The 24,072-nt window shown below is 49.9% G+C and overlaps 1 protein-coding gene across 1 annotated transcript in view; it reads right to left on the minus strand.

The window, feature by feature from the left end:
* CORO7 (coronin 7) overlaps positions 1-24,072 on the minus strand; it is a 1,792,839-nt gene that overhangs the window by 870,686 nt on the left and 898,081 nt on the right. The window contains exon 8 of the mRNA XM_069646849.1: positions 6,089-6,258. Coding sequence (XP_069502950.1) covers positions 6,089-6,258 — 170 coding nt within the window. The remainder of the gene's footprint in view (positions 1-6,088; positions 6,259-24,072) is intronic.

Raw genomic sequence — 24,072 nt, forward strand, 5'->3', positions numbered from 1 at the left:
GCGTGGACCTCCATGTAGCAGTCCTGCAGGGGCACACAAGACCAGAACGCTGTCTTCACAGCGATCGCTCTGGTGGAGTGGGCTCTCGGACGGCCGGGGCAGTGTCGGTTCGCCAACTGATGACAGTGCATGATGCAGCCGGAGAGCCACCTTGAAATGGAAGCCTTGGACAAGGCCTTCCCATGGTTCATAGGACCAAAGTTCACAAACAGTTGAGACGTCTTCCAAAAACTCTTTGTGCGTGTCACATAGAACTTCAAGGCACGAGCAACGTCCAGCGAGTGCAAGGCCCTTTCAGCCGGTGACAAAGGCTTCGGGAAAAACACAGGTAACACCAAAGGTTTGTTGCGGTGGAATTCCGATGGAACCTTCGGCATAAAAGAGTGGTGCGTACTCAGCACCACCCTTGACTCGTGCAAAGTCAGATAATGAGGTTTGCCAGATAGGATAGGATCTCACCTACCCTCCTGGCAGAGGGAATGGTCACAAAGAATGCCGTTTTCCACAAGAGGAACTTGAGAAGGGCCCAGTGCATAGACTTGAAGCCCCCATGAGCCTTGTCAGCACCACGCTGAGTTCCCACGCCGGGGCAGGAGCCTTCACCGGCAGAAAAGATTGAAACAGTCCTTTGAGGAACTCCTTGACGAGACGGTGGGGCCAAAGAGAAGATCTTCCTGGAGATCTGGTGTAGCGGGGGAAAGCCGCCAGATGCACCGTGATAGAGGCATGTGCCAGTCCCGCCTTTGCCAAGGACATGGACGAATCTGCAGGGTTGTGATCTTCTGCTACCGGCACCATGTAGCGAAACGCTTCCACTTGTGACCGTTACACTTTAGAGTCGACGGTCTGGCCTTGGCAAGGACCTCTCTGCAGTCCGCTGGCAACTCTTATTCTCCAAACTCTAGGGCTGCAGGAGCCAAGCGCTAAGGTTCAACGATCCTAGGTCGTGATGCAGGATTATGCGCCTCCTTCTCTGGTAAGCAGATCAGCAACTACCGGCAGCTTGACCGGAGGGGACGCTGACAGGCTGAGAAGATCCGGGTGCCAAATCTGCCTTGGCCGCGCCGGTGCGATGAGTATCATCATGCATTGGCACTGTTTGAGTTGATTGATGACTCGCAGCAGGAGAGGCAATGGGGGGGGGGCATGCACAGAAACAGGCCTTCCCACGGGAAGGAGAACATGTCCCCCATGCTCCCTGGTTGGTGGAACCTGCTGGCAAACTTCTGGCATTTAGAGTTCACCGCTGTCGCAAACAGATCGATCTGTGCCTGCCCCACTTGATGAAGATGCGGTCCACCTGGTCCTGCCGAAGTTCCCACTCATGGCAGAAGCCCAACTCCCTGCTGAGGGAGTCAGCAATGGTGTTCTTGACTCCCGCCAGATGAAAGGAGATGAGGTACATCTCTTGTCCGACAGCCCAGTGCCACAATTCCTGCGCCTCGTTGGAGAGCGCTGGGGATCTAGTGCCCTCCTGTTTCCTGATATAGAACATCATGGTGGTGTTGTCTGTGAAGATCCTCAACACCTTGCCCTTCAGAGATGGAAGGAATGACTTAAGGGCCCAGAACACTGCCCTCAGCTCCAGGATATTGGAGTGAAGATCCTTCTCTTCCGCCTGCCACAGGCCCCCTGGTGTGAAGACGTCCGGTGTGGGCTGCCCTGTCTTCCAGGGAAGAATCTGTGGTGACCGTCTCCTGGTACGGGGGGCCCCACCACCGAATCGCCCAACGGAACTCCTCGCCAAGCAGGATCTTGTCCGCAAAGGTTTTGGACACCTGATGAGGTTGCTTCCGTAACCCGAATAAGGTAGATGCAAGACGACATCAAGCCGAGAATAGACTTGATGGTCCGCACTCTGGCGGTGTTTAGTGACAACAGTCGTTGCACTTTTCCCAGAATGGCCACCACCCTCCCCTCCGAAGGCGATGCTAGGCAGGAGACTGTATGGAGTCTGGCTCCTTGGAACAGTGCATTCTGCGATGGTGTCAAGCAGGATTTAGGATAACTGATGGAGAATCCCAGATCCGTCAGCAGCTGGACGGTCGTCTCAGTGTGTCCGACGGCCAACTCCTGCGAACTGGCCTGAATGAGCCAGTCGTCCAAATACAGGTACACGTGTATCCCCCGTACACACAGATGGGCAGCGACCGGTGCCAGGCATTTCATGAACACCTTGGGGGCTGACTTCAGGCCGAATGGTAGGGCCTCGAACTGGTAGTGCCGTCCCTGAACCACGAAGTGTAGGAACGTTCAGTGCTTTTTGTGAATGGGGACATGGAAGTAGGTCCAGGTCCAGCAATGTCAAAAAATCCCCTTCCTCCAGTTGGCCAAGCACGTGCTGCAACGTGACCATCCTAAATCTTTGGGACTTTAGGTATTTGAGGCGTTGCAGGTCCAGAATGGGCCTCCAGCCCCCGGGCTTCTTTTTGACTAAAACATATCTGAAGCAGACTCTGCAGCCCCAGAGTCGTTGTGGAACCAGCTGTGTTGCCGTTTTTAACAGCATGGCCTGTACCTCCACCAAGAGCTGAGAGATGTGCTGCTTCTGCCGAACCACAGGAGGGTTCCGCAGACACCTGTGCTGAAACTCCAGGGTATGTCCGTGGGCGAATGCATCCAGCACCCATTTGTCGGTGGAAATCTTCCTCCACTCCCTGACGAATCCCGTTAGCAGGTGGGGTGCACAGGTGGGGGACTGACGTCCTGGCCTATTCAGTCCTGCTTTGATGCTGATGCTGACCACCTCCACTGTAGGCATTGGAACAGCCACGGTAGTCCTCCTGATTCGTGGACCTGGAGGCCTGGCGGTACGAAGAGAAACCCTTTGAGGATCTGCTTGACTTTTCTCCGGAGGAGCGAAAGGAAGAGCGGGGTTGCTGGAGCGTGCTCAGGTAACGGACCGTCTCTGTATCTGCCTTGATGGTCTGCAGGGTTTCGTCGACAACCTTCCCAAAAAGGTTATCCCTGTTGAAAGGCATGTCCAGCACCCTCACCTGGACCTCTTTGCTGAAATTCATGGCCTTCAGCCAGCCTTGATGACGGAGGCAGACACCGTTTCCCATCTGCTGGAAACCTGTGTCGGCAATGTCCAGTGCCACTGTGATGTCATGGTCGAAGCCACCTCTCCCTCTTGGAACAGGGCTATCGCGTCAACCCTCTTGTCGTCGGGAAGGAACCCCAGAAACGAGCCCAGCTTGTACCACAGCTCCCTGTCGTACCTGGCCATGATCGCCAGCACGTTGGCAGCTTTAATGGTTGACGCTGCGATGTAGATAACCTTCCTTCCCATGGCGTCCAACTTCTTTCCCTTGCTGTCCGGAGGGACTGAGGACGATGATGAAGGATTCGATGATGTTTTCCGCATAGTCGCTACACCACAGAGTCCCGCAATGGTTGAAACCATAGGCACTTGGGTGCGGAATCAGGCACCTGGTACTTTTTCTCCAGCCTATCCCACTTGGCTGGGGCCATGCAAGGGTTGTTCAAGAGAGCAAGGCCCTCCTCCCACATGTCATTCAGCAGGGGTACCGCCATGACGATCTTAGTTTTTGCCCGTCGCCTCTGGTACAGGATACCCTCCTTCTTGGTCACCTCATGCGCCAGCTGCAAAGGTTCACAAGCTTTGGCAACCATGGAATGCAACAACCCCACCTCATTCGATGGGAACGCTCTCGGATGCAGAGATGGGCCTGCAGTGACGATATCGCTGTCTGTCGTGGCTGTGTCTGTCCCCGTATCCTGGTCCACCGGGGGGAGGCTTCCTCTTCTTAGCCAGAGGCTGGTCGGGGGGCTAAGGAACCGGGGATAGCGGCATCCTTCTCTGGATTTCAGCCACCAATGTGTGCAAGGTTGATAGGATGTCCAGAGATACATCCCTCTGCGGAACTAGCGTGACCGGAGTGCTAGGCCCTGCGCCGTCGCAATCGTCGTCCTTCACATCCTTGTGGACCGTGAGTAGGGACTCCTGGTCCTCGTCGTCTGCGGACAAAACTTCAATGGCCTGGGACAATGCCTGGGACATCCTCACTCTTCCCCCCCACTTTGGACTCTTGAGGGGTTGGGCCGGGCTCAGAGACGGCATCCTCTTCTCCGGCGTGCCAGCTAGCCTTGCCACAGTCACAGTGGATGCTTCCCGCCTCTGAGGCAGGGGCACCTTGGGCGCAATAGGGGTTACCTTCACGGGGTCAGCCACTTTTGCGTTCATGAGAGCAGCCGCCACCAGTTCATTCGTCGACAATGACTTCTCCTGTGCCGCCTGGGTTTTCTTGGGCAGGTCGGATGCCTTATCCTTGGCCTTGGTTTCTCAGGCTTCTCCTGCAGCTTGTGCGATTTCCTCTTCGAGGAGGAGCTCGATCGCTGGCTGGTGATGGAGGCAGATGGTGATGTTGATCGCACCCTGCCCATTGACCCCGCTGGAGCTGGACTTGCGGTGCTTGGCCTGGTCTTGGGCCCCCACGGATGTGGCGCCCTCAAAGGACTTAGAAGCCCACTCTTTGGAACGGTCGGTACTGGGTGAGACATTACTTTGAATATCCTCGCCCTTGAGGGGTGCTTGAAATTCACCAACAAACAGATCCCCACTTTCGGCAGATGGAGAGAAGAGCAGACAGGCTCTTTTTTGACAAAAATAGAAACATTTTCGGTCGAAAAACAGAAAAACATAGAAGTAGCTCACGGAGCAAAACTCGAGGACTCCCAAAACTGAAACATGTATTAAAAATCTGAAGATGGCTACCAGAGGAGGGGCTTAGGGAGAGGACTGTCATTGGCTGCGGGCAGTATGACCCAGAGTACAGTGATTGGTTTAGAGGAGAAATACAGTTTGTAAGTGAAAGTGAAACTGTTTTTTCTTTTACCGAGGATTCCCGGCCTCACAAAGGGCAATATTCATGAGCATGTGAATCCATGCCAGACCCCATGCTGAAACACAAGTGTGTTTAGGACTTGAAGGGAATTCCAAGGCTAGGTGAATTAGCTGAAACAAGCATATACTGGAACTATAGCCCGAACTTGCGGAAGGGAGTCAGAGGTAGCTCGATATTTGTGTTTCGACACTGTTTAGTTAACAAAGAACATCCCTACACTGTGTTTAGTACTAGATGTGAGGGCAAGCATATGTCTTGATACAGACAGCTTTTTTTGGTTTGGATTTACACAGACTTTCCTTAATTTATTTAGGTTGGGAAAAACCCACCTTAGTTATATGGCAAGATAGGTGTTAAACCAACCCAAAAATATCAAGAAAGTTTTTAACAAACTATTACTCTCGTCTGTGTAATCTCTTGTTACCATGACTGTCTCACACCTTCCCAATAGGGAGTGATCATAGGAGTCAGTCCAAACATCTGGAGAGCCACATGTTACAGACTCCTGTCCTAAAGGATCAACCTAACAGCTTTTAATAATACTGGCATATCTAATGCACCGGCTCACAAATTGTGCTCACCCACTGAATGGGCTCATCCAGGTGCCTGGCCATCACCCATCCCTACCTTAGTATACCATTCCTCCGAGGCTTTCTCAGTCTCTAACCAAGCAGGAACCCATTTATAAAGAACAGGTTTCCCGGTGTCCCGACATACGGCACCTACCGTGTGTTGATTATCAGTGCACCTGATGGTGAAATTGCTACATTTTTTCATTCATCGAAATTGAACTACTGCCATCGTTGTACGGACGCTTTACATAAACGTCATTATTAAAAGAACAAAATGAACAGCTCTGGGAAATCTAATTGCAACGTAAGCATTTAAAATGGGCCTCAATATTGTTAATGACTTCTCCGGTTCTTCTAATAAGCGCCAAAGTCAGTTTCCAATCCCAGCGATGGCCTGAACATCTGTACCACTTCTAGTGGGTGCCCAAATACTTATTGTAGTACTTCCAAAAATGCCCTCCCTTCATCATTTCCATCGCAGTTACTGCACACCTAATAACCCTACACGCACACTACCAAATGCGTCTCATATCCTCTGCAGTCAGCCCTATATGAAAGCAGCATATCAGACGCTTGTACTCAAAACCAAATTGCAAATAGTATTAAAGATCATGAAAAGGAATATTTCAAGGAAAGTAGAACTCCTACCCTGAAGATGTGTCAAGTGAGAAGGACGCTACAGAACTGCTGAACTTCCGTATATCCCAGAGCTTCGCCTCTCGGTCTCTCATCTGTCGGAATCCAACGGTTATCACATAATCGCTGGTGCTGACCCACAGCAGCCTGGTGTCCTTGTTGTTCTCATGACCCAAAGTGCTCTAAAAGACAACCAAATAAAGATGAGGTTAGAACGTTCTACTGTATGCCAGCAACCTTCATAGCTTACAGCAGTGGTCTTAAAACTTTATTGGCCTGTGCCCCTGCCCCCCCGCCGAGCAAAATGTGGGCAGGCCAGGCCCCCCAAAAATGCCAAATACACAGTAAGTCAAAATGGCTATGACCTATCATGCGCCATCACTGCACCCTAGTCCCTGTACAGTGCCTGGGCTCCCCCACCTGCTCCCATCACAGTCTATGGGGCTCCCTCATCCCACTCCTAGCCCAGTCCCTGGGCTCACCCCATCCTGCTCCCACCAATGTCCATGGGCTTTCTCCACCCTGCTCCCACCACTATGCCATGGCTCCCCACCTCCTGCTCCCACCACTGTCGTTGGGCGTGCCCCACCCCGCCCCCAGCAAAGTGCCAGGGACAGTGGCGGCTGGTGAATTTTTTAAGTGCAGGGGCATAAATATATGATATGCCCCCAAACGAGCTTAGTGAGGGAGCCTGAGCTAATCAAAGGGGTTTTGGGAGGGATTCTCCCCCCCGGGAATTGTTTAAAATAATGGGTTAAAATGTTGCATTTTAAAGAATACTTTTAAAAAGCATTAGGTAAAAGGCCAAACAGTTTGCAGTTGGTGCTGGGGGGGGACAAGGGGGCAGGCACGGTATTTTTTACTGGCCATCTATGATAGATGTCCAGTAAATAAATATCAGAAGGAGAGCCGATTTTGGCAGGTGGGTAGGGGGATTGTGCAAAAAAGGCATTTTTACATCCCCCTCCTCCCCTGATAGACAAAATCAGCTCCACAAAACACAAACACACACATTCACACAGCATTCACTCTATCATTCACATGAGCACACATCATCATACACACACTCATAACACGAGCATACACGCATTCGTACACATAAATAAAACATAAATGAACATAAACGTACATTCTGCCCTGGCCTTACGTTTCCTCCTCAGCGTTCCAGCTCCTGCAACATGAACAATAATCAGGAAGCAAGAGCTTCCTGGTTCCTGCATGCAGGGGAATGAGTTTGGTTGCTGAAACGCTCTGTTCCAGCCTGCTCTGTCTGTATGTACATGGAGGATCAGGAGCTCCCCCTCGCACATACAGACATGCAGTTCCCCAGCCAGCATTTCCAATGAGCTATGCAAGGCTGGCGAAGCAAAGTTCCCCCAGCCTTGCATGGCTAATTGAACATGTGTGGCTGGGGAACTGAACTGCCAAAGTTTCCCTTTCACAGTTCAGCGAGCCCACCAGCATTCCCTCAGCTGTAAAAAAAAACAGCAGAGGGAGTGCTCAGTGTTTCACTCTGCTGGCTCCTAGGCTCCGACATAACAGGTGAGGGGGCCACAGGGTTGGTGCTCCCTCACCCATTATGGACAAGCCACACCTGCCAAGGGCTTCCCCCGCCCGTGTTTTCTTTCCTCTCTTAACATTTTAGGCTGGGGGTCCGCCTCCCACTCCCTAGGAATTTGTCCAGGCACCCGGGGGGCACACCCCACAATTTGAATACCTCTGGCATAGAGGGACACCCAAAGCATCCTCTGTTGGAATGGACACACTGTTTCATTAGCATAACAAACTGGGCCCTTGGATAGCATAAGCCTCCTGGAACGACAAGGCATAGAACAAGGTTTCATCCTCATGGTCGGATGATTAGAGTGCCTCACAGACCTCATATACAATGATTTGTGCAACCTCAAATGTTTGGCAAAGAACTCAACATATTTGACAGTATCTTGTCATCTTACACGGTCAACAGCATCCCAAGAGCATTTGGTTGAACCATATGTCCATAGAACGTCACTGCTGTCAACAAGAACTAGTTATTCACCTTGTGTAATGATGCTTCTAATGGATGGTCTATGCTCTCCTTACATTTGTACTTATTCACAAATATCCACCTGTGTACAACTGGAAATATAAAGTTGTTTAGTGCCCGCAGAAGATGGCAGTCACCACTATTGATACTGAGATTTCAGAAAGAAGGAGTGATGGAAGGGAAGAACGAGCAGGAAAATTAAGCGTATTGATCAAAAGAACAAGTTACTCTCTTAACTGGTAACGTTCTTTCGATGGGATGGTCCGACGACGTATTCCATATCTATGACAGCGAATCACCACAGCAGTGTTGCTTTGGAAAATTTTCGGCGTCTGCGTCCTGCGTCGATGACGTCGATACGCTGTCTTCGAGGGCCTCCATCGAGCCAACGTCACTGGATGTTATAAGTAGGACACACGACACCCGTAGCCTCAGTTGTAGTTTTTCCCCAGAACGTGTGGCACCAATCATCTGCCAGTATGACCACAGAAAGCCTTGCGGAAACGTAAGCTGCAATCGCATAAGAAATTCTGTAGAGGGACAGGTAGGGAGAGAGCGATATGGAATACGTCGTCGGACATTCCCATCGAAAGAACGTTACCAGGTAAGAGAGTAACTTGTTCTTCGAGGGGATTGGGTCCTCCGACGTATTCCATATCTATGACAGACTCCCAAAGCAGTACCAACGCATGGAGGAGGGAAAAGAATTTAGAATATAGAAATTTAGAATGTCCAATCAAATTTCACAGTAAAGGACCGCCTTGCCAAAGGCCAGATCCTGCCCATGGATGGAACCTAGGGAGTACTGTGATACAAAAGTATGGACCGAAGCCCAAGTGGCTGCTTCACAGATGTTACGAATAGGAACACCCCTCTGCAGGGCAGTAGAGGCAGCCAAACCCCTAGTAGAATGGGCCCGTAAGCCAACCGGAGGGTCCTTAACCGCCAAGCGATAACATTCAGAAATTGCCAAGATAATCCATCTAGACAAAGTCTGCTTAGTAACAGCTTGTCCAAAACGCCTTCCAGCGTAACCTATAAAGAGCTGATCGTCCACTCTGACCCAGGACATGTGTGAAATGTAGAAACTTAAAGCTCTCCTAGGATCCAACCTATGGAGCCTCTCCTCTTCCTTACCAGGATGCGTAGGAGGATAAAATGCCGGAAGAATGACCTTCTGGCTAAAATGAAATTCCGAGACAACTTTCGGAAGAAAGGAAGGATGAACTCTAAGGACAACCCTGTCCTTATGAAAAACAGTGAAGGGTGGCTTAACTGAAAGTGCCTGCAACTCCCTCACTCTGCGAGTGGATGTGACCGCAACTAAAAATACAGTTTTAAGGGTTAACAGTCTCAGAGGACAGGAATGTAAAGGCTCAAATGGAGAACCCATTAGGGTTTTTAGAACAAGGCTCACATCCCAACCAGGCACCTGGAAAGGTGATGGTGGAAAGACATTAGTGAGCCCTTTGAGAAACTGAGAAATTAAAGGAATTTTGAAATAAGAACACTCCTGCGACGAGCGCTTAAATATGGACAGCGCTGCCAGGTAACCTTTAATGGTACCCACTTGTAGGCCCTTGTGGGCTAACAAAAGCAAAACAGACAGAACCACAGGAATGTCACATGAAAAAGGATCCACATTCGTACCCCTGCACCAGTCGCAGAACTTCCTCCAACGGCAACGGTACAGGGACTTGGTTGCAGGCAGTCTGGCCGAAAGCAACACCTCCATCACGTTTTCAGGGAGGTCCCAATCCTTATACCTCAACCTTTCAGAAGCGAAGCGTGAAGGTTGAGGGGTCTGACCTATGGATGGAGAACCCCCTTCCCGCGAGAGCAGATCGTCTCGGTAGGGAAGACGACGTGGAGGGCAGATGGACAAGTCGAGAAGGTCCGGGTACCACGTTCTCCGGGCCCATGCCGGAGAAATGAGGATCATCCGGGAACCGAACCTCTGTAATCTCCGCAGCGGGATGACGGAGACTGGAGGAAACGCCTACAGCAGTGGGAAGGACCACTCCACCATGAACGCGTCTCCTAAGGCTCCTCTTGGAGAAAATTCCCACGAGCAGAACCTTTCGCACTTCCGGTTGACACTGGAGGCAAAGAGATCCACTTGATGGGTCCCCCAAAGGGCGAAGATCTCCAGGAGAATCTCCTGAGCCAGCTCCCACTCGTGAGAGATAACGCTCTGCCTGCTCAGAGAATTGAGAAAGATTAACTATCTTGAACTTGTCCTTCCTGAGGAGCTTGTTCAAACCGCGCAAGTCCATGATGGGTCTCAATCCCCCCGTCTTTCTTCGAAATCAAAAAATAAGGGGAATACCATCCCTTGTTCCTCTCCGCTACAGGCACCAGTTCTATGGCGCCTTTCTTCAGCAGGGATTGTATTTCCTGCGCAAGGAGCGGATCCGGACTCTTCAAAGAGAAATAACCTGGTAGATTGTCGTGAGGCCTCTGCCGGAAAGGAAGACAGTAGCTGTGGGCTATGATTTCCAGAACCCACACATGTGAAGTAATGGCACGCCACTCTACAAGATGCTGCGCCAGCCTTCCCCCAACCGGCGGACCATGGGACATGGCCTCATGACTGAGCTGAGATTGGCTGTGGCAGTGCCTGAGGGCAAAGAGGCAACTGCCCGAGCGGCTTTGGCACCTCGAGTACCCTGTTTTCCACCTCTGGCACTCCTACGGTGGTCCCTTTGACTTGCAGCTCCTCTCGATTTACCAAAGGATGAGTAATATCGAAAGGAACCACCCCTCCATGGCTGTCCCCTAGGACAAAAAGGCAGAGGTTGGCAAACCGCAGCACTCAACGACTTTGCTGCAGCTTTGGAGGTCTGCAACCTCTCAAGGCTCTCGTCAGCCTTGCTGCCAAAAAGATGTTCACCATCAAAGGGCATGTTGAGGAGCCGGGCTTGCACATCAGGAGCAAACCCCGACTCCCGCAACCAGGCAAACCTGCGTATTATGGTGCTCGCCGCCATGGACCGGCTGACACAATCTGCCATGTCCAGACCCGACTGAACTGACTCACACATGGCATCCTTGCCATCCTGCACAATAGCAAGAAAACCATCCCGTTCCTCCCATTTGGGAATATGTTCAGCTGCTAACGAAATACAGTTCCACAGAGTGTGCGTGAAATGTGACAAGGCACACACGGAGTTGGCTGCCTGCAAAGCCATACCCCCTGAAGAAAACATTTTCTTCGCCCAGCCATCAAAACGTTTGTCGTCCCTATCAGGAGGGATCGTAGGGTACGACACCTGCTTCCCTGGGGCCATAGCCGCCTGCACCACAAAACACTCCGGTGTGGGGTGCGTGGTCAAGTAGCAGGGGTCGCTACTGGCTGGGCGGTATTTTCGCGGCAAAGACTTGCTCACTGCCGGGAGATTCTCCGGAGCAGTCCAAGCTGCTGCCACCCTTCTCTGCAAGACCATATGGAATGGCAGTACCGGGTCAGTTGGTGGACCTTGGTCGAGGATATCCGTCAGGTCATCCTGAAGAAAATCCACTGGTGGTACTGACCACCTCAAGTATTCCTTGACCCTCGACATAAGGTGCTGGTACGAGGACTCGGCATGGGTGCCAAGCTCAGGCCTACAGAACTCCACCTCCGGAGAGGTGTCTAGACCACTGGCGTCGTGCAACGACTGACGCAGGTATTCAATCTGGCTACGACCAGACAAAATCTTGTCAGGTACCTCCTCAGGAACCATACCTTCCTCAGACCCTTGATCCACCTCAGAAATATAATCCAGAGGCTGGAATGAGGGCACAGAAAAAGGGACAAAGACATTCTTAGCCTTGGCCAGAGCCTTTCTAGGGGGTTCCACCGTGCCACAGGGTACCTCGAACAAAGCAGCCTCGAAAGGCGTTTATGGAATCGGCGTTGACATCAAGCGTGGCACCGATGGCTTCGACATAGTCCTTGAGGGCAGAGCCCCGAGCGTGTCCTTCGACAGCCTGAGCGCCGATGGCGTCGACGGCTTCCTCGGAGGCAGAGCCTCGAGAGAGTCCCTCGACGACCTTGGTGCCAAAGGCGTTAAGTTCCTCTTTGAAGATCTCACAGGCTCCGACGGTCTCGAGGGCATCAAGGACCGGGACCTGGAACGGGCATGTCTAGAGCGACCATCCTTGTCCGACCGGGATCTCGAAGGTGCCCGGTGATCGCGACGACCGCTCAAGCCCGAAGATGTGCGAGCGGCGTCTCTAGCACAGTCACGGCCGGCATCTTTCGACGGCACGGACGGACCGGAGCCCTGCGACTGAAAAATCGCCATCATCTCCTGCCGAAATGAATTCCATTCCGCAGGAGTGGAATGCTTGTTGGGACAAGCTACCCGCTGACGTGCGGAGTCCTCGGACGAGGAAGGCGACCGATGCCAGCGCTTCCGTGAGTGCCTCAAAGAGGCAGAGGAATGGCGGGACCTACTCCTGGACCGAGACCCCCCAGACTTACGCCGACGATGCGGAGAGTCGCCCCTCGAATCGTCAGTCGAAAAGCTCAGTGGATCTCGAATTCCGGGGCTTGGCCACCTTACCTAGAGAAAGCTTCTTCTCACGCTCCCGCAAGGCCTTCGATGTAAGCGACTGGCAGTCTACACAGTCATCCGTGTCGTGGTCCTCACCGAGGCACCAGAGGAGGCGTCGTGCGAACCCGTCAATGACATCTTGGACCTGCAGTCCCGACACTTCTTAAAACCCTGCCGCGGGGTGGAAGAAGACGAAGACATCAAGGAAATCTTCACAACGAACAGGTTTGAAGAACCGAAAGAACAGAACTCAGAAGAACCGAGGCGCGCCGAGATCTCCGAAGCGAACCTCAGGACAGCGTATCGACGTCATCGACGCAGGACCCAGAACATTTTCCTAAGCAGCACAGCTGTGGTTATTGCCTGTCATAGATATGGAATACGTCAGAGGACCCAATCCCCTCGAACCCTTATTACTATAGACAACTAGCTTTCCCACAGACACTTTCTTTCGTAGAGTCCCTATTTTCTGGAAGGCTCTTCATAGTTCAGAGAAAATTAAGCCAAAATAAAGGCAGGCCTGAAAAACCAAATTCCACTTGCAGAACCTCTAAATCTGACTTCAAACCTAGCATTCAGGTTCAGGTTCAAGTGTTTAATATGCATAGCAAATGCAAACAGATCTGCACTGTGGCCTACAAATATGTTGCAATAGCAAAGTCGATGGTAGCACCCTAGTGGGTGCCAGCGCCATCTCCAATAGAAGGATGATTCCCCCCTGGAACAGAATTTTCTACCAGCCAGCCAAGTGTGACACATTAAACAACCACCTTAGCACTGTTTGATTCATGCCTGCTTCCCTCGCAGAGGCCAACTAAATTGATCTAGGTGCGCTGGCCACTCTTCACAGGCTGCCTCTTCCAAAGGTCGGCAGCATTAGGCTGCTATCCTCCACCACTATGCCAGTGTCTCTCTCGCCTGCGTCCTTTTCAGGGAGGTCCCCTGCAGCACTCCACGCCACCGTCAGGTGACCCTCCCCTAACCTCTCTTGCCTCACGTTTCCCTTGCCAGCTGCCCTCTTTTGTCCTCATCTCAACACGGTAACTTCTGCGCCCCAGCTTCCGGCCTGTGCGTAGGTATGTGACGTTGCAACGTTCTCCCGGTGGCCTTTTGCATGGCAAGCTTCTCCCTCCTTACAATGAGCTTTATAACCACAGGAGTGCTGTCCCCTTTCATCTTGTCCATGTTAGGCATTTAGAGGTTGACCACCCTCTCCTAAATCAACCTGTGTAACCTCTCTTCTTTTAATGTTTGAAGAGAGGTGGGGGAGAAAATAAGTAACTGGATCCAATGATTAATGTGCAAACCAAAGAGCACTATTGCAAACAGCAAAGACTTCACAAAAGTTAAACTTGTCCATGAGCTACACAGACAATGGTAGATCGACACAGGTCATTAAAAGGCAGATAACTCATCACCTTAGCAGAAACAAACAACTAAACTACAACATCATGCAAGAAAAGCAGAGTCGCCTTTTCAGCCATTAATAAAAAGGCATAAGCCCACTACTGCCTGATTATGCAAGTTCTAGCACCCCACTGTCAAATGCAGCACTATCAACAAAATGTTCTCAAGCAAGGTAGACAAGATGGGGGTACACCTGGACAACACACTGCAGATAACCCTACGATCCCACGCAATACGCTCAGACGGCCCAATTTTCAAGACCATAACAATCAAAGATTCCCCAGCATACTCTCAGTGCGCAAGGGCACCAGGTACAAAGATGACCCCCTCCATCAGAAAAATATCGGCGGTAGAGCAGTCACACCACTCCTCCATGTCAGCTCCCACCTCATTCAAGGAATTTCCCCTCAAAAAGTGAAGACCGTTCAAATCTCCCCTTTGCTAAAGAAAACGACCCTCGACCGATAGGCACACTCTATCATTATCTCCCAACACAAGCTCTGCTGAGATTACCAGTCTGCTTTCTGACAATGTTGCTGCATGGAAACATTGACCATCCAGCTCATCAACTCTTCTTCAGATCATGGATAACATAGGACCCCTGCCTACTGGTCCTCTTCGACCTCCACCACGCACTACTCAACATCCTTGGGTGCCACTCATCTGGGGTTTAGTGGCACATTCCTGACTGGTTTACCTCAATAAAAGATACCAGCATATACAGAGGGTTAACATGCTTCTACAGGATGATGAATGTGTGTTTTGAGCCAGAAGGCACTTCAAAGGGATTTTAATTGTTAGTTGTTGCAAAAATGTCTCTGTTACACCCATGTCTGGTCGTCGGTCTACACCCAAGTAACACCTCCTATGGTTTGCTTATTTGAACTATACGCACTGCATGTCTTACCTGTGGAACACATCTTGCATATCATTAAAATGGCACAGCGTGTGGGTACAAACCAGGCTGATCGTTTGTTTTGGATGCAGCATCTTTGTCATACATCACCTTAAGTGTATTTGCCTCTCCCTTATATTATGGGAGGCATGGGTTAGTGGCTATATCAAGCGCCTGCATGGTAATCCTAATCCAAGCGAGAGTGATTAAAAAAGAGTGGAAAGGTCTGAGTTGGCGTCAGTGTTATAAGTGTGAGATAAAGAGAGTGAGAAGGGCTCACTGTGAGGCAGGTGGTATGTTGGCATTGTTAGTAGGAGTAGTTCATTATTTTAATGGAAGGAGGGCACCACGTCATTCAACACTCAGATTTTTTTCAGAAAGAGTAGGTGCCATTGCTCTGGTAAATTGGCACTGAGGCAGGTAGAGTAGCCCAGTTTATTTTGGATGAAATTTCCGTAAGTAAGGTACAGTGGCGTCAGATTAAGGTGGACCTTAATCTGTGCATTATATATCCCCTCCCACGTATGGATGGGATTTTTTCCTCTTTTCTTTTTATTCCAATTTTCTAAATTTGGCACTGTAAAATCCTAGGGCGATTTGATCACATTGGTTGTATTTTTACACATCCTGATAATATCAAATAGTTGTTCCGGTTTAGGCAATGCCCCTCCAAGGTAACTATTTCACAAGAAATGTTCGGAAACAATCAGGTAGGCTGATCTTTCCACAGTCATCCAGCGGCACATCTGGATGTATGCAGCTGGAAATACTTCATACCATCAAGGGGCATACTTGCCTGAGTGAGCCAAGTACTTACATACTCCTATTATTAGAGAGGCTGTGTAGGTCATCTTTTAAACATTAAAATCCAATACTTTGTTGCTCACAATTCGTTTCATATTTTCGCCATTCTTTCGTGTGGTGGGGTTTGGGGCTCGACAAGGGCAACATTTGGCCCTACAGATATTTTGGACTACACATCTCATCTGCCCTGGTTAGCATAGTACATTGAGAGATCATGTGAGGAGTACAAAAAGAAAACAGTAGAGCCTCAACTTCATTACATTTTTCGCTTATTTCTTTGCACTTTGCTTTTGCTATTCAGCATTCTTGATTGCCCCAATCTTCAACAACTTGTTCACCATTCTATTTTTTAGGAGAGGAGGTACTCTCAGTGGGGAATATGGATATTCCTTCAGGAATTCTCCTCTCCCTCCGAGTTTTAGTACTGGGAGGAAACACTCAGCTTTCTCAGGTGCCACCTGCCCCAGCTTGTTCTGGTCTAGAATGCTGCTCCGCTAAGTTTGTTCTATCATTTGCCACACAAGGGTAGGGAGTCTCAGTAAACATCAATTTTTCAGCTCCATCTACAATGTTCATCTCACCTGCCCATTATTTTCAAGGGTCCCCATCTCATATATCCTTTCTGATGTTGCTAATGTATTGGCTTTTTGGTAATTAGTTTGGCTGTTAGGTGGCAGAACCACCTATAAGCGGAAACAGTTGCATTAGACTACAGATGGGGTGAAATGGTACATGAGGAGGTACACCGCTTTAAGGTGTTTGGTTATTTGCCCAGCCATTGACTGCCATGCTAAACTGTATGTCCATTCGCACCCAGCTCCTGCCCCTCCCCTGCCCAAATCTCCTCCTCACTGGAACTCTTTCAGTTTGCTTTAACCTTATTATAATTTATTTATTTGTATATGGTTCAAAGAACCTCTACAAACAACATAAAAAGCAATACATAAAATGTATCAATCGAATTCATTCAAATTTGTGCCAAAATTGGCATATCATTCAATTAAATTAATTTCATTAGGGTAGCATAATATAGCATCTAAAATAGATTAATAAAATACAGTATGCAATACACTATGCTTACATTTTTTTACATCCCGAAGTGGTTCTAGAGCACAATGAGACACAATAAAACACGAGTGATTATATAGAAATAAAATCACCATTTTCTAACTCTTACTCACAGCATCTCCATGTAGGACAAATGAAAATACAATTATGCAATACGGAGGTGTGCTAAATCACATGCCAGGTTTAGGCGGAAGTGTACATATCAACTCTAGGCAAGGATTATACATAAGTTAGACAGCTGCAGCCACTGCTTCTTAACTAGGTATTGTCACCCAGGAACCCTGTATGATGGTCAGTACCATTCCTTATCATATAACAAATTAAAATCTTAGGTCATAGACCTCAGGCAATAAATAATTAAAATAATGAATATCCTTATCTACAGCGAGCCAGTCTCATGTCTACCTTAACGCACTAACTTCCGCCAAAGACTTCTCCACAATACCCCCGACTCGAAACAATGCCATACTGACTCTTTCTTACTCTGTAGTCATACAATAATTCCAGAAATCCTGATGTTTTATTGATTCATAATCATGAACCAACCCCCCCAATAATGTCATATAGATAATATCTAATTTTTTACATTGGGTGAGGACATGTCTTGTTCTTTCTAATTCCCTGAAAACATTACATATTTTACATGTCCTTTCTACTTCTGGTATCTTAGTTCTCGCTCCCAAAAAGATCAGTAATGGCAATTTGTTAGTTCGCAATTTAAAGCGGAAAAGTTGCATTGGCGGACAAGGACAAATTCTGGTTTCCAGCCTATCTTCTCATAGAGTCTGGCCATTAATTGACCATATGCTCTATGGTTTCCACTATGGGGTGTCTCCTCATTATCGCATAGTTAGCAAGCAGCTGACATTGTGGGTTGGAACTAACTTTTATGCGCAGCTGGCCTTGACGTATCATCAGTTGTGCCTTCAGGGATGTCAATCCCAATTCCAATTGCAGATACTCTATGGGAGTAGAGGTGCCCACCTTTAACATTCGCTTCCAGAAGTAACCCTCTAAGCGATCCAGCCACTTATACTCATCCCTGTTTTGCACCCTTGTGTATTTTCACCAATTTGGTCATAGAGCTCTGATCATCCAGGCGTACCCTAGCTTGCGTGTTCCAGTGAAAACACCCCAGTGTATTTAACAGCATCTCAGGACACCCCCACTTCTACATCTTTGCCCATAATTTCTCTCGGTTGACGCCATCAAAGGCTGCACGAAAGTCTACAAACATTACATATAGCATAACTTCCCCCTTCGGCGTAGCATCACGGGACAATACATCGAAAATCCTCAAGTTGTGAGAGGTGCTACGGCCTGGTCTAAACCCAGTTTGGGAGAAATGCAATATCTGTTTGCTGTTCTCCCAGTTCTGTAAGGCCGCAAGGATGAACATAGCAAAAATGTTTACCGTGGTATCTAAAAGGGAGAACAGTCTATAGTTATCAGGGAGATCATATCCCCCTACTTGAACACAGGCACCGATATCGATTGCTGCCAGGAGTTAGGGATTACTTGCTCCTTGCAGACTCTGTCAAACATCTTAAGGATTACCGCCCAGGACTCTATATTCTGCTTTAGAACCACATTGGCCAATCCATTTGACCCAGGTGCTCTAGAGTCCTTAAAGCTATATATAGCTTTTTCAATATCCTTTCTACCGATATTCAAGTGCCATCCTTTCAACAGATAGTCGGGCAGGGAACTGTACTTACCGGTCCACCTACGTCTTCTATGTACTCAATCCATCCGCTTTCTTGGATCGGGCTTTAATACCCTAGGGTTAGGGGCCTCCCTTGCCTTTGCCAATTTGAACCATATTTTCCTAACATACCAATCATATTTTGCCATTGTACATTCAGCACCGAACAGTTCCAACCTCTAAGCCAGGTTTTATATTCTTTTTTAACCATTGCCACCTTAATCATCATCTTCTTATCTAGAGGTCCTAGTGGTTTTATCTTCCTGATCGTATGCCTCATTTCCCGTTTAGCATCCCTAATGGCAATGTCAAATTTCTTGGCAGGTTTATTGCAGTGAGTTACAAGCAGTCTAGAACAACCGCCCGTTTTATTTGCCACTGCCCTAAACTAGTCTTCCATGTCATTGGGAGCCAATTCCGACAAATACATCGATTCCAGCGACAAGGAGGCAATGTAGTTACTAACCCTGGTAATTTATCTTGGAGTCCAACAGATACGGTTACCACCAGGGTTGACAGATGAATCAAGCATTACCATCAAACTTTGCACTCAAGTGTCTGCCAGGGTTTTTTCAAAGCAGTCTTCTAAGATTTAATGACTTAATTGGAGCTGTAAACAAGCTACCGGTGTAATAAAAATGTCTAAACCCGGGCTGCCTTCACCCACTTGATTTATAAGCACGATGTGTATGCTTTACTGAAGTTCTGCTAAAGAAAAGCATTGGCAAAGACAACCGTTTTGGCTTGTGTAGAAGTATTAGGCATTTTCTAGGCACCTCTATTAGATGCCCAGGTACTCACACCATTTTACCCCGGCTACCCTCATTGGCCAAATTAATAGTAATACGACAGTGCCTGGCAAGTGCCTTTCCCATGCGTACATAAAAGCCCAAATAGTTGGCATTGCCAATTCTGGTTTTTCATTAGTGCAGCTCTCACGTTCCTCTTGGTACTCAATGTTGTACTGTTGAAACGTGGGCATTTGCAATCAAATGTTATGTATTGGTGTTGATGAAGCCAGCATCCTCCTCCCTCACTGCCCCACCAGACACCCCAGTCCCTGGCCAAAATGACTTCTGCTCTGCAGGAGCATAGGAATGAGCAGTAGCGAAAGTACTTACTCAGACTCACACAACTAATAATCCAGCAGTGATCCTAAACAAAGGTGAAAGAAGCACAGCCCGACAAGTACACCTTCTTTGCCTCTTTTGGTAACATGGTTTGCAGTTAGGCTGTGCTTTTCATAAGGGTTGCGAGCCAGTACACAAGCAATTAAAAAAAATAGTACCGTGATACCAAAATAAAAGAAAGTCCAAACAAGGTTCAACAAAAATGGGATATTCAACTAAAGTAACAAATGGATAGCCAAAGCCAACTCCAAGTCACATGAGCTACTTAAAATCCTCTGAGAACTTGAAACCCCAGCCCCGCCTCCAAGCACCATCTCCAAGGACGAGACTTGGTATACTAGCATCCAGAATGCTATGCGAGCAAAAATAATCTCCATACAACAGAACCTTGAAAAGAAAAGAGCAACAATGAACCCCACCCACTTGCTTGACATCCCAATGACAACTCATTCTACCCCAGCATTCAACTTCAGAGAAGAATCTGAAGGAGAAGTGGCAAATATTCTCAAAAACTTAAAACCCTCCAGATGCAAAGGGGACATATGCCCAGCCACGATAATCAAAGAATGCGTAGTCACAGTAGTCCCTTTCATGACAGACAAGGTTATAAACCCCTCCTTCTCGTCCAGCCTGGTCCCGGCCAATCTGAAAGAATCATGGGTACCCCCACTGCTGAAAAAAACATCCCTGGACCCCCTTGCAGCAAACAATTACAGACCTATGGAACAAGTTACTTACCTGTAACTGTTGTTCTCCAGCATGGGTCTGGCATGGATTCACATGCTCATGAATATTCCCTTTTGTCAGGCTGGGAATCCTCGGTAAAGTAAAAATCAGTATCAGTTTCGTTTCTGAACTATCTTTCTTAGTAGTAACCAATCACTGGTCTCTGGGTCATACTGCCCCCAGCCAATGACTGCCCTCTCCCTAAGCCCCTGCCCTGGCAGCCATCCTCAGATTTGATAGCATGTAAAGTGGCAGTAGGACCAAGTGAAGAGCCGCAGAGGGGAAGGAGGGAGGGTTTGCATGTGAATCCATGCCAGACCCATGCTGGAGAACAACAGTTACAGGTAAGTAACTTATTCCTTCTCCAGCACGGGGTCTGGCATGGATTAACATGCTCATGAATATACGAATACATAGCAGTACATACATGCACAACCACGGGAGGTGGCAAGGCTCAACATTAAACATTACATGAACTCAACATTAAGCATCTCTTACCTCCTCACCAGGCCCACCTTCAAGCGAACAGGTTGCGCAGCACTCCTTGGCCGACCCTGGACTCCTCCCTGGAATCCAGGTCGACGCAGTAGAATCTCGTGAAGGTGTGTGTCAACCTCCACGTAGCAGCCCTGCAGATGTCTAGCAGGGTTACACCAGACAAGAACGCCGTGGTAGCAGCGATCGCTGTGGTCGAATGGGCTCTCGGATGGCCGGGCAACGGCCGGTTTGCCAACCGGTGACAGTGCATGATGCAGCCGGAGAGCCATCTGGAAATGGAAGACTTCGAGAGGGCCTTCCCTTGGTTCACAGGTCCCAAGTTCACAAACAGTTGTGATGTCTTCCGAAAACTCTTTGTGTGGTCCACGTAGAACTTCAGCGCTCTAGCTAAATCCAGCAAGTGCAAAGTCCTCTTGGCCGGCGACGGGAAGAAAACTGGTAACAGCAAGGGTTCGTTGAGATGGAAGTCCGACGGCACCTTGGGCATGAAGGAAGGGTGCGTCCTCAGCACCACCCTCGTCTCGTGAAAAGTCAAGTATGGAGGCTTGAGGACCTGGACCTCTCCCACTCGTTGTGCGGAGGTGATGGCCACAAGAAATGCTGTTTTCCACGACAGGAACTTCAACGGTGCCGAATGCAGCGGCTCGAAAGGCGCCCCCCCATGGGCTTGGTCAGCACCACGTTGAGCTCCCACGCCGGGGACGGAGCCTTCACCGGCGGGAATGAACGGAACAGATTCTTCATAAACTCCTTCACCAGGCAATGAGACCACAGAGATGATCGTCCCGTAGTTCTGGTGTAGCGGGAGATTGCCGCTAGATGTATATGAGCCAGCCCCGCCTTGGCCAGCGACAGCAGGTATGGTAGCACTTGAAGGGCCGTGATTCGCAGAGGGTTAATCTTTTGTGCCCGGCACCAGACAGAGAACCTCTTCCATTTGTGTCCATAACGATTGAGAGTTGAGGACGCCCTGGCCTTTGCAAGCACCTCCTTGCAGTCCACCGGGATATCGTACCCTCCAAACTCTAGTGCCGCAGGAGTCAGGCCTGCAAGTTCAGAGACCCCGGGTCGTGATGGAGGTTGGCGCCTCCTTCTCTGGAGAGAAGATCCGCGTCTGTCGATAGTTTGACTGGGGGGGACGCTGACAAGTCCAGAAGGTCCGGGAACCAGATCTGTCTCGGCCACGCGGCTACAAAGAGGATCATTCTGCACCGGGACCTCTTGAGTTGGTTGACGAGTCGCAGTAGCAACGGCAACGGGGGGAATGCACACAGGAACAGGCCGTCCCAGAGGAACGAGAAAGCATCGGCCATGCTCCTCAGCTGGGGAAACCTGCTGGCGAACCTCTGGCACTTGGAGTTCGCCGCCGTCGCGAACAGCTCGATCTGGGGTTTGTCCCATCGTCGGCAAAGTCGATCCACTTGGTCCCGACACAGTTCCCACTCGTGGCAGCTCCCTGCTGAGTGAGTCGGCAATGGTGTTCTTTATCCCTGCTAGATGGAAGGGCACCAGAAACATCCCCTGGGCAACGGCCCAATGGCACAGATCCTGGGCCTCCTTGGAAAGGGCCGGGGACCCGGTTCCTCCCTGGTTCTGGATGTAGAACATCGTGGTGGTGTTGTCGGTGAAGATCCTCACCACCTTGCCCTTGAGGGACGGGAGAAACGACCTGAGAACCCAGAACACTGCTCGGAGCTCCAGGATGTTGATGTGGAGTGACCTCTCCTCCGGGAGCCAAAGGCCTCTCGCGTGAATTTCTCTGGTGTACGCTCCCCATCCCTCCAGGGAGGCATCCGTCGTCACCGTCTCCTGGTGTGCTGGGGTCTGAAAGTCTGTGCCCGCCGCGAGATGCGCGTGGGTGCCCCACAACCGAATAGCTTGGCGGAAGACCTCGTTGAGCGGGATCTTGTCTTCGAAACTGCCCACCGCTTGCATCCAACTGGCGTCGAGGAAATCCTGTAGAGGACGCATCCGCAGCCTGCATAGGCGCACCAGGTAGATGCAAGAGGACATCATGCCGAGAAGGGACTTGATGGACCTCACCCTGGCCACGTCCGTAGCCAGCGGGCGCTGCACCTTGCCCAGGATGGCCTTAGTCCTTTCCTCCGACAGAGAGGCCAATCGTGCCACTGTATCGAACTTGGATCCCAGAAACAGTGCGACCTGTGACGGAACCAGGTGGGATTTGGGGAAGTTGATGGAGAATCCCAGATCCGTGAGCAGCTGGACGGTCTTCGCTGTGTGCTCTTGTCCTTGCTCGGATGAGCCAATCGTCCAGGTAGGGGTAAACGTGGATCCCCTGCAGGCGCAGCCGTGCCACCACAGGTGCTAGGCACTTGGTAAATACCCTGGGTGCGGACTTCAATCCGAATGGCAGGGCCTTGAATTGGTAGTGCCGTCCTTGGACTACGAATCTGTCCTTTTAGAATGGGGATGTGGAAGTAAGCATCCTCTAAGTCCAGCGATGATAGGAAGTTGCCTTCCTCCAGCTGTCCCTGCACGTGCTGGAGGGTGACCATCTGGAACTTCTGGGACTTGATGTATTTGTTTAACCGACGCAGGTCCAGGATGGGGTGCCAACCGCCTGTCTTCTTTCTGATGAGGAAGTATCTTGAGTATACTCCGGAGCTCCGGAGCCTCTTCGGGACGAGGTTGATGGCTCCCTTCTAGAGCATCGCCCTTACTTCTAACAGCAGTTGAGGGACGTGATTTTTCTTCCTGGCCACCGGAGTAATGCGGGGGCACTTCTCTAGGAATTTGAGAGTCTGCCCGTTGGCCAGGGCATCCAGCACCCAACGGTCGGTGGAGATGGACTCCCACATGCTGCGAACTTCGCCAGCCAGCTTCCCACCAGGGTGCTCAGGTGGGGGCCCGACGCTAAGGCCGGTTCAGTCCTGCTTGGAGGCGGCCTTACCGCCCTCGCCTCATTGGCGACAGCGATGAGATCCTCCTGACTTGCCGTGCCCTCTGGAGGCCTCTTGCGACGAGGAACGGGCTGCCTGGCGGTACGTAGAGGAGCCAACGCCGAATCCTTTGGAGGCACCTTGCTTGCCTCCGGAGTTCCGAAAGGGCGGCCGTCGTTGCTGCAAAACTCCCAAAGCCTGAGCCATCTCCGTGTCGGTCTTGATGGCCTGAAGTGACTCATCTACTGTCTTTCCAAACAGGTTGTTCCCGTCGAAGGGCATGTTCAGAACTC

The sequence above is a fragment of the Ambystoma mexicanum genome, chromosome 2q (genome assembly GCF_040938575.1).
Source record: "Ambystoma mexicanum isolate Mex_15411 chromosome 2q, UKY_AmexF1_1, whole genome shotgun sequence".
Taxonomy (NCBI): domain Eukaryota; kingdom Metazoa; phylum Chordata; class Amphibia; order Caudata; family Ambystomatidae; genus Ambystoma; species Ambystoma mexicanum.